The sequence below is a fragment of the Bos indicus x Bos taurus genome, chromosome 18 (assembly GCF_003369695.1).
Source record: "Bos indicus x Bos taurus breed Angus x Brahman F1 hybrid chromosome 18, Bos_hybrid_MaternalHap_v2.0, whole genome shotgun sequence".
In the NCBI taxonomy this organism is placed as follows: Eukaryota; Metazoa; Chordata; class Mammalia; order Artiodactyla; family Bovidae; genus Bos; species Bos indicus x Bos taurus.
In genome coordinates, this window is record NC_040093.1 from 10433965 (window position 1) to 10449144 (window position 15180).

The window sequence follows — 15180 nt, forward strand, 5'->3', positions numbered from 1 at the left end:
ACCCACTCCAGTATTCTGGCCTGGAGAATCCCATGGACAGAGGAGCCTGGTGGATTACAGTCCATGAGATGACAAAGAGCTGGACTAAATCACCACGGGAGCTCTAGTCCACATCCTGACATGTTCCAAAACACTGATTCTTGACATTACATTGTTCAGCTGGGCATGAAAATTAAGGATGACATTTTATTTCCTTGTGGTCATGACCAGCATTGTTCCACTTTATCTTGAAGTAATGCTTGCTGTGTAAAAGTCTGAGGCCATGCTTCTTTTAGTTTCCCCTGGTAAATTACATTTAGTAGTTCTTTTTTTTTTTCAGTTTGACTGCCTCACCTCTGTCTCAGCACACAGAGGTTGTGTCACACAGGACCTTTGCATTGAGGTGCCCGGACTCTCTTCTGGCTTCAGTACTTTTAGCACTTGGGCTTAGTTGCATGTGAGATCTTAGTCCCCCAACCAGGGATCGAACCTACATCGCCTGCATTGAAAGGTAGACTCTTTATCACTAAGCCACCTGGGAAGCCCGCGGCACGTCCTATTTTGTTCTTTTCTAAACCTGCCTGATCTTTTAATAATGCCGTGACTTTCCTCATTTCTGATCCTTTTTTTTTAAATCTTTAAACATTTGAACATATTCATTTTGCAGTTGTTAATATTGTCCATCTTAAGCTTTCTTAGAAAGATAAGCTGTGACTTCAACATTAACCAAAGGTTTTCAATCAAACTGAAACCCCGGACCAGGTTTCTTGGTCTGCTGAGGAAAACAGAAACCTCTCCAGGTATTTAAAATACAGGAAATTATTAAGGGGAATTGGCTACACACACACTAAGAGGCTGGAAGAACCAGACATGATCCCTGAGGTAATAGGGGCAATAGTGACCAGAAGTAGCTGAGATTTCTGGGGCTGTGGGTTCCCCGGTGGCTCAGATGGTAAAGAATCTGCAATACGGGAGCCCTGGATTCTGTCCCTGAGTAGGGAAGATCCCCTGGAGGAGGAAATGGCTACCCACTCCAGTATTCTTGCTGGAGAAATCCATGGACAGAGGAGCCTGGCGGGCTACAGTCCATGGGGTTGCAAAGAATCAGACAGGATTGAGGGACCTACATCAACACATCTGGGGCTGTAGGAGCTCAGAGGATAGGTAGAACTGTCTACCTATCCAGGGTAGAACTAAACCTCTGGGCAGGGGGCTCCAGGCAGCTGGTGCTCTGGCCCGTGGATGATAATACGTCTGTCCAAAGAAACTGAAAATCTCCGTGCAGCCAGCTGTGGATGGACGTGCCGGGAATAACCGGTAGCATGAGCGCTTGTTGCCTGTGGCTCCTGGCGAGATGCAGACTGGAGCTCGGGGCAGGCGAAAGGAAGTTCCTTAGCCTGTCCTCCTGCCTCCTGCTCTCCTGCCAGGTCCTTCCTGCCACTCTGGTCAGTTGTCTGAAGGGATCACAGAATGAGAACGTGAGATTCACGCTGCAGAGACCGTGGTACAGCCTCGCCAGAACAAAGGGAGGGAAAAGTCTCACCCTTGCGTGCAAAACAAAGAGGAAATATTCCACATATTTAATGGGGTAGGCTCCAGAACAAACAGCCGCTAAATAATCTTGGGTATTAAACCAACAACGACTCTTAGGACACGTTGTTCGGGCTGTTCTACAAGGCGGTGACACTCTGAACAAACAGTGGTGAGAAGTAAATCAGGATCACCCAAGTCAATTTCCTAACTCTGGTGGTCATGTGGTCACAACAAAGTCTAATTGTCCTGGAACTCAGGCATGGTGTGAGTCAATTTTGGAAGAGACCCCAGGCCTGAATCTTCAGCCATCAAAACTGTTAACTCAGGTGGTAGACAAGCAAAGCTTAACTTTCTGGTAGGTAAGAAATATCACAGGTAAATATCAAGACTGTGGAATTAGGACTTCCCTGGTGGTCCAGTGGTTGAGAATCCGCCTGCCAATGCGGGGGACGTGGGTTTGATCCCTGTCGAGAAGCAGATCTCACATGCTCTGGGCAACTAAGCTCCAATAGCCCGAGGCTACTGAGCTTGTGCTCTGCAACACAGAAGGTTTTTGTGAATCAAAATCTTTGATCAAAATCGAAGCACCAAAGAACCACATGTATATCCATAATATAAATATGACATAAAAATATTTGCAACCAGTTTTTAAAAATCAATTTATTTTTGGTTGCTTTGGGTCTCCGTTTCTGAGTACACGCTTTGTCTAGTTGCAGCCACCGGGGACTCCTCTCTAGTTGTGCTGGGGCTTCTCATTGCAGTGGCTTCTCTTGTTGTGAAGCATGGGCTGTAGAGAGCAGGCTTAGTGCTTGTGGTCCATGGGCCTAGTTGGCTTCTGAGATCTTCCTGGACCAGGGATCGAAGTTGAGTCCCCTGTATTGGCAGGCAGATTCTTAACCACTAAACCACCAGGGAAGTCCTGCAACCAGTTTAATGTAAGCAAACTGATGAATGTGATCATCACTGTTCTATTTGTGGGTCTTAAAGGTCTGCTAGTCAAGGCTACGGTTTTTCCAGTGGTCATGTATGGATGTGAAAGTTGGACTGTGAAGAAAGCTGAGCACCAAAGAATTGATGCTTTTGAACTGTGGTGTTGAAGAAGACTCTTGAGAGTCCCTTGGACTGCAAGGAGATCCAACCAGTCCATCCTAAAGGAGATCAGTCCTGGGTGTTCATTGGGAGGACTGATGCTGAAGCTGAAACTCCAATACTTTGGCCACCTCATGCGAAGAGTTGACTCATTGGAAAAGACCCTGATGCTGGAGGGATCGGGGGCAGGAGGAGAAGGGGACGGAAGAGGATGAGATGGGTGGATGGCATCACTGACTCAATGGACATGAGTTTGTGTAAACTCCGGGAGTTGGTGATGGACAGCGAGGCCTGGTGTGCTGCGATTCATGGGGTCGCAAAGAGTCAGACACGACTGAGCGACTGAACTGAACTGAAGGTATTACAGTGTTTATAAGAATCTGCTATATTAGACTTGTGAAATATATGCTCCAGATGATATTATTCTGGGCTGCTCTTGCCTTCTGAGAGGGACTGCATTCTGCCTAGGGAATATTTCTCTCTTTTGATAAACCTGCTTTCACTTGGAAAAATAAAAAGATTGTATGACTCTTGTGCTTCTCTTCAAAGTTCTAGGTTTATTTAAGGGACTCTGAGGTCCCAGATTTGTAAAGTTTGTTTATTAAATTTGCAATCCTTGTTCAAATGTTTTGGGAAGTCTGAAATTGTGAAACTGGCGGCTTGCTATTTTTAGGCTTCAGAGTAGTCAGTGAATATTTAGAGAAAAGTTGATGGTTCGAAAATTAATTAATCATTACCCCAAGACCAAATAGTTGTGAATATTTGTGCACGTATGCAAAAGTTCTTCTGGCATTAAAAGATATCATTACAATCGTTTCAGCAAACGGTGCTGGGAAAACTGGATGCCCACGTGCAAAAGAATGAAGCTGGACCACTGACAAGCATACAGTTCAGTGGCTGTCAGTGCATTCACACTGTTACGCAACCATCCCCATCAGCCATCTCAGAACCCGATTTCATTACTGTAACTCTGAGCCCATGAAACAAATTCCCACCCCCGCTGCCCCTGGCTGCCACCATTCAATATCCTGTCTCTATGAATTTGGCTATTCCAAGTACCTCTTTATCGGTGGAATCATGCAGTAACTATCCTCGTGTGGCTTTTTTCACTTAGTAAAATGTTTTCAAGATCCAGCCGTGTTTGGCATGCTTCCGAATCCCCTTCCTTTTCAAGGCTGAATAATATTCCATTGTATGTGGGTTGGTGGGGTTTTAAACTTTGAGTCACGTTGCATGCCTTTGAGCCTCACCTCGAAAACATGTCCTGTCACAGAATCAGAGATGCCGGGGGCCCGCGTGGGGCTTCACACTTTCCACTTGGTGTGTCACACCTTTCTTACGTGTTCTTTTCCCCCTCCCATCTCTCTTCCTCTTCTTTCACCTCTGCTTTCGCCTCTTTTTCTTTCTTTCTCTCTTTATCTTTCTTTCTTTCTTCTCTCTTCCTTTCTCTCTCCCTCTCCCTCCATTCTTCCCTTCTTTCCTTCCTTCCAATCCTTTCTTTCACAAGTGGGATGGGGAGAGCACCTGAAAATTTCCCTTTCTTCTTAGAAGCAGCATCAAAGGATGTCTGGAAAGAGGCCAGATAGCAGTGGAGGCTGTAAATAGCATGGATTTGTTTTGGGGGGCACTGGGAGTAACTTTTACCTGATAGAGTCTTGAACCTATAGAAAGTTTCAAGTTGCAGATAAAGAGCAACATAGGAGCAGGGGATTAAGGGGCATAAAACAAATCATCTACCAGAAAATACTGTATAATATGGAGAACACAGCCAATATTTTATAATAGGAAATGAAATCTATCCTTTAAAAATTGTGAATCACTATCTTGCACACTTGAAACTTATATTGTACATCAACTATATCTCAACTGAAAAAAAGACTTGTACAAAGAACTCATAATCTTAACTAGGCTCCCCATATTATCGCTATTCCTGTTCCTTTTTGCTTTTGAAAAAGCAGGCATTCACTCTCTATGTCCATACATTATTATGTGTTTACCTTTCCAGAAATATTTGAGAAAGCACTGGAGATACCATGCCCCTTTGTCCCGAAGTACTTTAGTGTGTATTTGCTAAGAACAAAGACATCCTGTTTAATAACCACTGTACAAAAATCAAAACCAGAAAATATTAACAAGGATAAATGACTACTTTCTAAAGGACAGAACTCATTCAAGTGTCATCAAGAGTCTTGTTAACATTCAGGACAACACCTGAATTGCTCAGCCAACTGTATTTCCTTGTGATGACTCTGGTCTCTGTTCATTTAAACAGTTCTCCCACCTTCTTCTTGACCTTGACGTTTTCCCAGAGTCAAGGCCAGTTGTTATAGCGAAGGTCGCCGATTGGAGTTTGTTTGCTGTTTCCCCGTGATTAGACTCGGGTTAGAGTTTCTTAATCTTCCCAAATTCCACCCCTCCTCCCAGAAAAAACAAACCATGGGAGAGCCAGTAGGAGAACAGAAGCTCACAAACAACACTTTTCACAAAACCAGCAGACCGTGGAGCCCCAGGAACCCCGAAATATGAGGGGGCGGCGGAGCCAAACCAGTGCCAGGGCATGAAGAAAAGCAAAAGCGCTGTGAACTTCCTGGGACTCCCTGGTGGTCCAGTGGGTAAGAAGCCACATTCCAGGACCTCCCTGAGGGTCCAGGGGTTATGAATCTGCCTGCCCAGTGCAGAGGACACGGGTCACATCCCTGGTTCGGGAAGATTCCATCTGCTGCGGGGCAACTGAACTCACGCGCCATAGAACCCGTGCTGCCCAACAAGAGAAGTCATCAGAATGAGAAGCTCGTGCACCCCAATGATGAGTAGCTCCTGCTTGCTGCAACTAGAGAAAGCTTGCACACAGCAACGAAGACCCAACGCAACCAAAACTATAAATAAATACAAATTAAAAAAAAAAGAATCCACATTATTCCAATGCAGGGGATGTGGGTTCAGTTCCCGGTTGGGGAACAAAGACCCTATATGCCATGGGGCAGTTAAGCCCCCGGACTGTGACTACTGAGCCTGCCTGCCACAACAGCACTGCCCCAAACAAAAACAAACACACTAGAAACCCCATACAAACAAAACCAAATTGGAAATTTCCCACCAGTCCTCACCCCTAGAGAAGAAGTTGCCCTCTTGGCTGAGAACTTGGTGAGATGATCTGAGAACAGCAGGGTGTGGGTGTGTGTGTGTGTGGGGGTGTGTGTGTGTGTGTGTGCGCGCGCGTGCGCAGCTTCACATAGTCCAATTAGTAGTTGGATATGGGACGCTATGGGAAGGTTGAAAGCTGCTGGGGTGGTCTGGGTCCTCAGAGATCACAGAATTACTCAAGGGAATCTCTTTTGGAAGAACAAAGCTCCATAGTTAAAAAAAAAAAAAAATTACCCTTGACATCTACTGACAGATAACATTGTATAAATTTAAGGTGTACAATCTGTTAGTTTGATACATTTATATCTTGCAATATGAGTGCTATTGTAGTGAGAATTACACCTATCATGTGACATAGTTTTCTTTTGAGTACTTGGACAAAGCTCCATTCTTGTGAAAACTAATGGAAGCAAAATCCGGATTGATTTTGGCAGGAACTCCAAAGGAGAGAGAAGGTTCATGTATGGGTGGGGAAGTAAATAGAGGAGGTATAGCTCTCTCTTTGAAATACTGGCGGTGTGGCTGTGCTGAAAGGTTATATTTTTTCATACTCTATGGAAACAGCAAAGAGTGAACTCTGAGAACAGTGAGGCTAGGAAAGTTATCCTGGGCCACCCCACTCCCTACAAAGTGAATTCTTTTTTTTTTTTCATTATTTAGAGAATACTTTATTAGTTTCTGTAATCAAACTCATGTAAATAAGACCTTACATATTTAATACAGTGTGTTACCCCTGTACAAATGGAAAAAATTATGTTTAATGTTTCTAGACCAATATGGCTGTTAATTCAAAGCGAATTGTTAAATGTACTTTCATGAGAGGGGCTTTCCTGACAGCTCAGAGTGTAAAGAATCTGTCTGCAATGCAGGAGACTCGTGAGATGTCTCCTGACCCAATTCCTGGGTCAGGAAGATCCCTTGGAGGAGGAAATGGCAATTCACTCCAGTATTCTTGCCTGGAAAATCCCATAGACAGAGGAGCCTGGGGTGGTGGGGTGGGGCTACAGTCCATGGCATTGCAAAGAATTGGACATGACTGAGTGACTAACACTTTCATGTTTCAAGACCATAACTCCTGTGAGGCTGCAGTGATCAGTCAGAAACCTGGGACCCCACCAAAGCTGACCCAGCCTTTCTTCACCCCTTCCCCTGCTGACCCTCAGTGTCTGGCTCCACTAAGGCGTCCCCAGAGACTCTGGACTATCCTTGCCCTTTGACAGGACAGTATTTGTTATTCTTCCCTCATCCCTCTCCCTGACGCCAACCACGTGTTTGTGTTGTGGAACTATTTCTCTGCGGTAACTCAATAAAGGGACATTTTAAAAAATGGCACAAGCAGACCCACACCCTCATGGGAGATGTAGTTTTTGGGGAGTTCATTTAGCACTAGGGATGGTCCTAGGAAGTGTAGTCTAAACCTTTGTCTTCACGTCTTTCCTAACAGGAAAATAGCTTGAAGAGCAATATGGAAATCTAGTTGGTGGAAAGGAAGTGGGGATGGGCAACTTGCTCACTGAGATTGGATTCTGGGACAGTCATTCCTCTCCAAGGTCCATAAGCACCTGGATGGAAGCATTTAGATTCTCAAGTTCTTTTTCTGAGATCCAGGACTCTCAATCTCCAGTCCCTCCTCTCTCAGACAAGGATGCCCAGATTCCCCTGCTCTCCTGGGATCCAGGTGTCCAGATGTCCAGCCCTCTGAATCCTCAGGACTCAAAAGGGTCTTCCTAGCAACGACTGTATCTCCAGAATCCAAGAGTCCTTGCCCCAGCCCTGAGGACCATTCCTAGTGCTAAATCAACCTCCCAAAACTACATCTCCCATAAGGATGTGGGTCCGCTTGTGCCATTTTAAAAAGTGTTCCCGTTATTGAGTTACCCCAGAGAAATAGTTCCACAACACAAACACGTGGTTGGGGTCAGGGAGGGGGTGAGGGAAGAATAACAAATACTGTCCTGTCAAAGGGCAAGGGTAGTCCAGAGTCTCTGGGGACACCTTAGTGGAGCCAAACACAGGGTCAGCTGGGGAGGGGGTGCAGAAAGGCTGGGACCGTCTCAGCGTGGCTGGCAATGGAGGGACAAGGAGAGACGCGGAAGCAGACTCCCATTTTCTCCCTCAAACACACAAACTCACTCTGATCCTCCTCTCAGACTCTTTATTATCTCAAGTAAGAAAAATAAAAAAATAAATAAGATAAATAATGCCATAAATAAAGAGGAGACCCAGTACTACACAGCGGACGTCTTCAAGAAGTGTAGCTGGGGCTTCGGCCATACGAGGGTCCCACCATACTCAGGGGATCCGAGGAGCCCACGTCGGGAGGCTCGGGGGCCAAGATCCCTGGAGGATCCGGGGGCGCCGCGGGCAGGCCCGGCAGTGGAAGGAAGCGAGCAGGTCCCCGCGGGGCCGGGTCCCGGTTGGACGAGCGCTGGGGGGGCAGGCGGAGTGGAAGGCCCAGGGTCTCCGACTGGTAGACGTTGTATCCATCTTCAAGAAGCAGCTCCCGAAAGCTGCAGGCTTTGGGGTCAAAGTGCAGCTGCGGGGATGAGAGTCGGGTCAGAAATGTGGGGGTTCCGATACCCCCTTGCTCCTGAAGGACTCCCAGCCCCAACCTCTCCCAGACTCAGGAGTCCAGGCCCTCCAGTCCTAGGACTGCTGGGGAGCTGGGAGAACCCCCTCCTTTCTCAGCTTTATCGTCTAGGTCTCCCCAGCCCCTTCCTCCCAGACTCAAAACCACGGAGGCAGGTCCCTCCTTAACCCCTAGGTGGCGCTGCGAGACCCACGCACTTCCCCGCCCCCCACTTCACAGAGAAGACTATTCCAGCCCAGGGATCAGGGGAGGCTCTCTAAGTCCTGGCAGGGGCATCTGGCTAGCACCCAAGGTCATGTTCACTTTACAGGCCATCGATTCCTGGAGCGACCCTTCGCCCAGCATGAGCCAGGCCTGTGGGAACCTGTATGGTCAGCACAGGAGTCACAAGACTTGGCCTCCCAGGTCATTGTCATTCATGGGCCCTGTGACTTGGGGCCGGTGGTCGCCCTGCCAGAGCCTCAGTTTCTTCTTGTGAACGCTGATGACCACAGCGCTCTCCTCTGGGGATTGTGGCCAGGTTAGGGGCATGCGGAGAACGTCAAACCAAGCCTGACCAACATCAAAGGTGCAACCTGGTCCCTCAGATTGTGAGGATGGGGAGAGGAAGGGTGGCGGGCAAGGACGGGGATCCTGGAAACTCACCGATCCGTACAGCTTCCCATCTGGCCCCTGGCAGAGAAACCTGGATGTTTTAACTCCCAAGATCTGAATGACGCCTGGCTTCAGGGCTTTCAGCTCCAAGAGACCTGAGGGGAGAAAGTGGGTCAGGGGCTCAGAAGGCCTTGCCCATCCCCCTCCTCCCCCAGACTCGGGAGTCCAGGCCCCAATTCCCTACTGCTTCAGGATCAAGCCCTACCTCCCCATACACATACTCACTTTCGGGGCTCTGGCGGGCTGCCCCCACCACTGTGCCATCGGCCCTGATCTCCAGGTGGGCCTCTGTCTCCTGGGCATCATCCGTGTAGAGGTACCGCTGGCGGACTTGGCCCCCAAACTGGAGGAGGGGGCTGGAGTCTGGAATGGGATGCGCCCGGCAGGTTCCTAGCAGGAGGACAGCCAGCACAGGGACCCACAGTCCCAAGTGCTTGAACTTGGCCTCGTCCCAGCCCATCAGTGGTTCACGTCCTCAGGTGGGGTCTGGGGTCTGGGGTTTGAAGAGCTGAATGGTCTAGATCCTGTTTCGGAGCCCGGTTGCCCAGGAGAGCAGGTTCTCAGATGACTGCTTCAGTAGCCTGGGTCCCCTTGCACATGGACTCACAGCTGACTGGACACCCAGATCTCTTGGGATGGATGCAGACACTCCAGAATTTATATCCAGACAGACCCGCCCCATCACCTTCCCGACGCCTGACCCGTGATATTTGACCCACTTGGCAGATGCTAGGATTCCACGGTGTCCAGGTCAACCTGGACAGATGATGCAATCGGGGGTCCTTCCAGCTGGGGGCCTGGCCTCCACCATGTGAGGCACCAGGGGGATAGAAATCTGATGAACTGGGACCTGGGTGAAAGCAGCTGGAGGGCCCAGACTGTTTGGCCTGAGGGAGGAGGGAGCTGGGGTTTCAGACTCCTGGGTCTGAGGAAGGAAGGAAGGGGCTGGGAACCTTGACTCTGCAGCCTGAGCAGGAATGGAACGGGACCGCCTTTCTGGCTAACTGAGGCAGATCGTGCTCCGCAACTGGAATTTCCGCATCTCACCTGAAGTTCTGGGTTTTCTGAGGTTTGCTGATCATCAGGAAAGCAGCTAGCCACGCAGGATCAAAGCGTCCTCCTCAAGGAAACAGGTGTCATGATCTGGAAGTTACAAGACAAGCTCCTGAGTAACTGCAGGCTAGGCATTCACGCCCCGAAACATCCCAGCCTCCTCCTCCTCCTGGGTCCTGATGCAATCCTGATGTTTCTTTCACCACAGACGCTACCCAGGATCAGACAGGTGCCCTCAAAATAGCCTGGGGAAGCTGGGGGATGGTGAGAGTCTTTGACTCAGAGTTGGCAAATGATCCAGGCTATTCAGGGAAAAGTTAAACCCAAGATCCCAAGGGGAATGAGGGGGTGAGCAATTTCCTGGAACCAAAGGGTGCAAGGTCCATGGTAAAGACCACCTCCCAGGTGGCTTTGTGGTAAAGAATTGGCCTGCCAATGCAGGAGATGCAGGAGACACGGGTTTGATCCCTGGGTCTGGCAAATTCCCTGGAGGAGGAGCAACCCACTCCAGTATTCTTGCCTGGGAGGTCCCATGGACAGAGGAGCCTGGCGGGCTGCAGTCCATGGGGTCGCACATGCCTCAGCAACAGAGTCTGAACACCAGATCTGACTGAGGGTGAGTGGAGGGCCCAGATTTCTTAGTCTGAAGAGGGGGCCGGGGACTGGGGAGTCCTGGATCTGGAGAAATTATGATCACATCTCTGGAGAGTCAAGTCCAATCAATCCCTGGGTCTTTGATTTCTTGAATGGCAATAGTCAGACTACTCGGGCCACGGGGGAGGAGGGGGGGAATGGGCGCGAGTGGGGAGCAACCGTCGACAGGGGAAATGGCTTCAGGTCTGCAGAACGAGTCCAGCGTCTGTTCCTTGAAGAGGCCTGCTGCGACCTCTGAGGCAGACAGGGAGGAGAAACTCTATTCTATTTCTGCTTTCTCCGTTCCTGACCTCGGGAGAGGCGGGACATGCCCTTTTAGAAAGTAGAAAGGCAGGCGCCGGATACTGATTCCCTCGAAAGGACAGCCTAGGACTCTGGAATTTGCGAGTGCAGGGGAGCGGGGGCGGGATCAGCGGCCCCTGAGGGGCGTGGGGACACGTTCCGGCCGGAGGCTCTCACGCCGGGATCCTGAGAGCTGGAGAAGGCTTTGCATCCGCGCGTGGAACAGCCTGGCGACCAGATTCTGCACCTCGCCGCCGGCACCAGGATGCCCGGGCCAGCCCCAGACGCCCGGGCGTGGCCGGACTCGAAGCATCCACAGACACCGGAGTGGAAGAGGGAGAAGTCGACGGACCGGAGCATCCGGATCCAGCATGGCAGTTGCAAGCTAGATCTCAGTGTCCACGAAAAGATGCGGCTGCTAGGGAGGCCAGGTAGGCTGCCTGGGGCTGGAGGTGGGGGTGGTGGTGGGAGGGGAGCGGGCTGAGGCGCAGGTTCTCCGGGTCGGAGGGCAGGAGGCGGGGGCTGCCGTTCCGGACCTGCGGAGCCGGGGCTCGGCGCCAGGGATGGGGCGGGGCGCTGCCTCTCTGAGCTATCTGCCGGGCCGGGGAAGGGCGAAGGCTGTGATTCTCGGAGCCGCGCCCACTCTCCTACCGCTCTTCCCCCGGAGCCTTCGCAGCCAGTCGCGGGAGGAGGCGCGGAGAAGGGAGGCCCGTCGGGTCTGGGAACCTGGAGTCCAGGTTTCCGAGGAGGGGGGCGGACGGGGGCGGAGGTGGGCCCCCCGCGGGATGTGGTCTGCACTTGCAGCCGGAGCGCTCCATTCTAGCCCAAGCCTGCTGTGGGTCCGCCACTCTCCAGGAGTTCAGGTGAGTGAGAAATGCGGATGCCTCGGACCCAGGAGTCGGGCCCTCAGTCCCAAGAGGTGCACCCCCAACCTCTAACCCCCTACGGCACCCGGGAGTCTCCTCCACCCCCGACCCCCCAACTCCTGCTCCTCCAGGAATCAAGGTCCCCCCCATCCAGGCCTGGGCCTCCTGCCTCTCACGTTCTACTTGATGGTCGCTTCCTGTCACCTCCGTGGTGGCCTCTGCCCCTCACACACAGGTACACCCAGAAAGGAGTTGGGGGCAACACTGCCCCACGTCAGGGCACCCGAGACACTGAGATTCCCGGACATGGGGACAAGCTGGTGGTTCCTGGATCACTTTCATTTTGGAAACCACTAATTTTCACCATCTTCCATTCCTGGAAATTCCAAGCCCTTAGCTCTTTCTCACTCAGATCCAAGAGCCCTGATTCCTTTTACCCTCAAGCCCAGGAGCCCAGACTTATTGTTTCCTGGTTCCCTCAGCCCTCTCTTCCCCGATAGTCATTCTCAAACTCTAATATCTCCTCATCTACTCTTGTTCTGCAGCCATGTGGGCTCCCGGCCACCGTCACCTCTGTCTGATCTTCCTGCTAACCTGTGTTTTTGCCTGCGTCTTCTTCCTCCTCATCCACCAAAACCTCTTTCACAGTGGCTTAGACCTGTTCCTGCTGTGTCCAGACCGTAGCCGGGTGAGATCCCCCGTGGCCATCCTTTGCCTGTCAGGCACACCGATGAACCCCAATGCCACCTTTACCTGTCCCAGGCATTCTGCTTCTGTCTCAGGAACTTGGACTATCGACCCCAAAGGCCGGTTTGGGAACCAGATGGGGCAGTACGCCACGCTGCTGGCCCTGGCCCAGCTCAATGGCCGCCAGGCCTTCATCCAGCCCTCCATGCACGCCGTCCTGGCCCCCGTGTTCCGCATCACACTGCCCGTGCTGGCGCCCGAGGTGGACAGACACGCTCCTTGGCAGGAGCTGGAGCTTCATGACTGGATGTCGGAGGAGTACGCCCACTTGAAGGAGCCCTGGCTGAAGCTCACGGGCTTCCCCTGCTCCTGGACCTTCTTCCATCACCTCCGGGACCAGATCCGCAGCGAGTTCACCCTACACGAGCATCTGCGGCAGGAGGCGCAGCGTTCACTGAGTGGGCTCCGCTTCCCCCGCACGGGAGGCCGCCCGAGCACCTTTGTGGGTGTCCATGTGCGCCGCGGGGACTACCTACAGGTGATGCCCCTCCACTGGAAGGGTGTGGTGGGGGATCGCGCTTACCTCCAACAGGCTATGGACTGGTTCCGGGCCCGGCACAAAGCCCCCATCTTTGTGGTCACTAGCAACGGCATGAAGTGGTGCCGGGAAAACATTGACACCTCCCGGGGGGATGTGATCTTCGCCGGAGACGGGCAGGAGGGTGCGCCCAACAAAGACTTTGCGCTGCTCACACAATGCAACCACACCATCATGACCATTGGCACCTTTGGCTTCTGGGCCGCCTACCTGGCTGGTGGAGACACCATCTACCTGGCCAACTTCACCCTGCCTGATTCCAGCTTCCTGAAGATCTTTAAACCTGAGGCTGCCTTCCTGCCCGAGTGGGTGGGCATTAATGCAGACTTGTCTCCGCTCCAATGAAGGCTGAGTCTTGAGGAACAGGGAGACTTTCTGAAATAGCCTGATCCACGTAGGGCCAATAGTATGCATCTCTGGAAGCCCAGAAGATTCTAAAAAGCTTGTGGTCTTGCAGGTGGTCGACACCCATTTCTAGAGTCATTCTAGTTGGCTAGACTTGGAGAAAAGGGGCATGGGTGTTTTCTGCCACTGCTGGAACGTTCTAGAATCAATGGAAAACCTTTGCATGGTGGGTGGCGATGTCTGGAAAAGTTCATGGCAGTTCTAGAAGGCACAGTGCCTACCTGTTCTTCCCAGGCCATAACCAGAGTACTTCTATATCACTGCCCCCAGTAACAGGAATTCACCATTCCAGTGTTGACCATCCTGGCCTTTTTTGAGAAGAGATAGTTCTCATCTCTGGGTCAGCAGGACTGAAGGAACTCATGGGTGTTCTAATTAGTGAAAAGTGAAAGTGAAGTCACTCAGTCGTGTCCGACTCTTCGAGACCCCATGGGCTGTAGCCCAGCAGGCTCCTCCATCCATGGGATTTCCCAGGCAAGAGTACTGGAGTAGGGTGCCATATACAACCAGTAGATCAACAGCTCACGACTGCTGGAAAGGTTGATGGAAGACAAACTTATCTGTAGCTGGGACAGTGTGTGAGCAAAGTGGAACTTTACTTAACATTTCAGCTCCTGAAAAACCACAGATATGCTAAAGTATGAGATGGGAGGGGGAAGGGATGGTGCTGAATGCTTCAGCCTAAGGAGTAAGGCTCTGCAAAAATATCTGGCCACTTAAAAAAAAAAAAACAAAAAAACTCCAAAACTGCCAAAGGTGGACGTGCACACATTGGCTCCAAGTTCAGTTTGCTTCTGCCAACTAAAGAAGTTTCCTCCTCCATAGCTGGGCTGCTGGGGGTGATGGAGTTGATTTACTGAGGTGGCTAGTGGTAAAGAATCTGCTTGCCAGTGCACGAGACGCAGGAGACTTGGGTTCCATCCCTGAGTCAGGATCTCCTGGAGGAGGAAATTGCAACGCACTCCAGTATTCTTGCCTGGAGAATTCCATGAACGGAGGAGCCTGGCAGGCTACAGTCCATGGGGTCACAAAGAGCTGGACATGACTGAGTGACTGAGCACACACAGCACACCAGTGGCATAAGGGTGCCTTCTGGGCTTGCAGAAAACGGTGGGCATTGTGTCCCTTGCCAGCCACTCTCTGTCCCTGAATTCACAGAATCTCTAAGTCTGGCTTTGCACAAGTGAAGGATGAAAGACTCAGAAGGTATGCAGACTCCAGACTGGTCTCCAACCCAGGCAGGAGCACAGGGTCTGGACAGGAGGATAGGTATTTTTTTTGCCATGCAGGACAGCATGGGGGATCTTAGTTCTTCAACTAGGGATGGAACCCGCAATCCCTGCATTTGAAGCTCAAAGTCTTAACCACTGGACCACCAGGGAAGTCTCAGAGAATGGAATTATTGACTCAGATTTTTAGAACTTCCATGAGGCTTTTTGAAAGAAATGAAGGTAGATACCTTTATTACAGAGTTGTCTGAGAATTTGAGACCTTTTCTAGTTTTCTCGGGGGGTTTTGGGGGACCAGTCCCTACTCGACTACCGTAGGTGGGAGAGAGGGATGTATGAATTAAAATCCACACCACCAACCAATCTCTGCAGGTTTTTTGGAGACTTGTGTGCATGAGGGTGTGTGAGTAGGAGTAA

General features: G+C 51.0%; 2 protein-coding genes across 3 annotated transcripts; one reads left to right on the forward strand and one right to left on the reverse strand.

Moving 5' to 3' along the window:
• Positions 1–7885: 7885 nt before the first annotated feature.
• Positions 7886–10465, reverse strand: FGF21 (fibroblast growth factor 21). Its single transcript, XM_027515218.1, has 3 exons — positions 9215–10465; positions 8981–9084; positions 7886–8281 (listed from the first exon to the last, which is right to left on the reverse strand). Exons 1-3 carry the CDS (start codon positions 9447–9449, stop codon positions 7991–7993), a joined length of 630 nt encoding a protein of 209 aa, XP_027371019.1. The 5' UTR covers positions 9450–10465; the 3' UTR covers positions 7886–7990.
• Positions 10466–10563: 98 nt separating this feature from the next.
• On the forward strand, positions 10564–15126 carry FUT1 (fucosyltransferase 1 (H blood group)). 2 transcript variants are annotated; one of them, XM_027515219.1, is made up of 2 exons: positions 10564–11409; positions 12390–15126. In XM_027515219.1, exons 1-2 carry the CDS (start codon positions 11244–11246, stop codon positions 13472–13474), a joined length of 1251 nt encoding a protein of 416 aa, XP_027371020.1. In that variant the 5' UTR covers positions 10564–11243; the 3' UTR covers positions 13475–15126. The 2 variants fall into 2 exon arrangements, with proteins under 2 accessions (XP_027371020.1, XP_027371021.1); XM_027515220.1 differs by lacking the exon at positions 10564–11409 and adding an exon at positions 11578–11841.
• Positions 15127–15180: the final 54 nt, after the last annotated feature.

What these genes read in the sequence shown, in the direction of transcription:
- FGF21 (XM_027515218.1), bottom strand. Translation starts at nt 9,449, where the DNA reads ATGGGCTGGGACGAGGCCAAGTTCAAGCACTTGGGACTGTGGGTCCCT. An exon ending in AGCCCGCCAGAGCCCCGAAA is followed by an intron (nt 9,085 to 9,214) that starts GTGAGTATGTGT and finishes TTCTCCCCTCAG; the next exon opens with GTCTCTTGGAGCTGAAAGCC. An exon ending in ATGGGAAGCTGTACGGATCG is followed by an intron (nt 8,282 to 8,980) that starts GTGAGTTTCCAG and finishes TCATCCCCGCAG; the next exon opens with CTGCACTTTGACCCCAAAGC.
- FUT1 (XM_027515219.1), top strand. Translation starts at nt 11,244, where the DNA reads ATGCCCGGGCCAGCCCCAGACGCCCGGGCGTGGCCGGACTCGAAGCAT. An exon ending in GCGGCTGCTAGGGAGGCCAG is followed by an intron (nt 11,410 to 12,389) that starts GTAGGCTGCCTG and finishes CTTGTTCTGCAG; the next exon opens with CCATGTGGGCTCCCGGCCAC.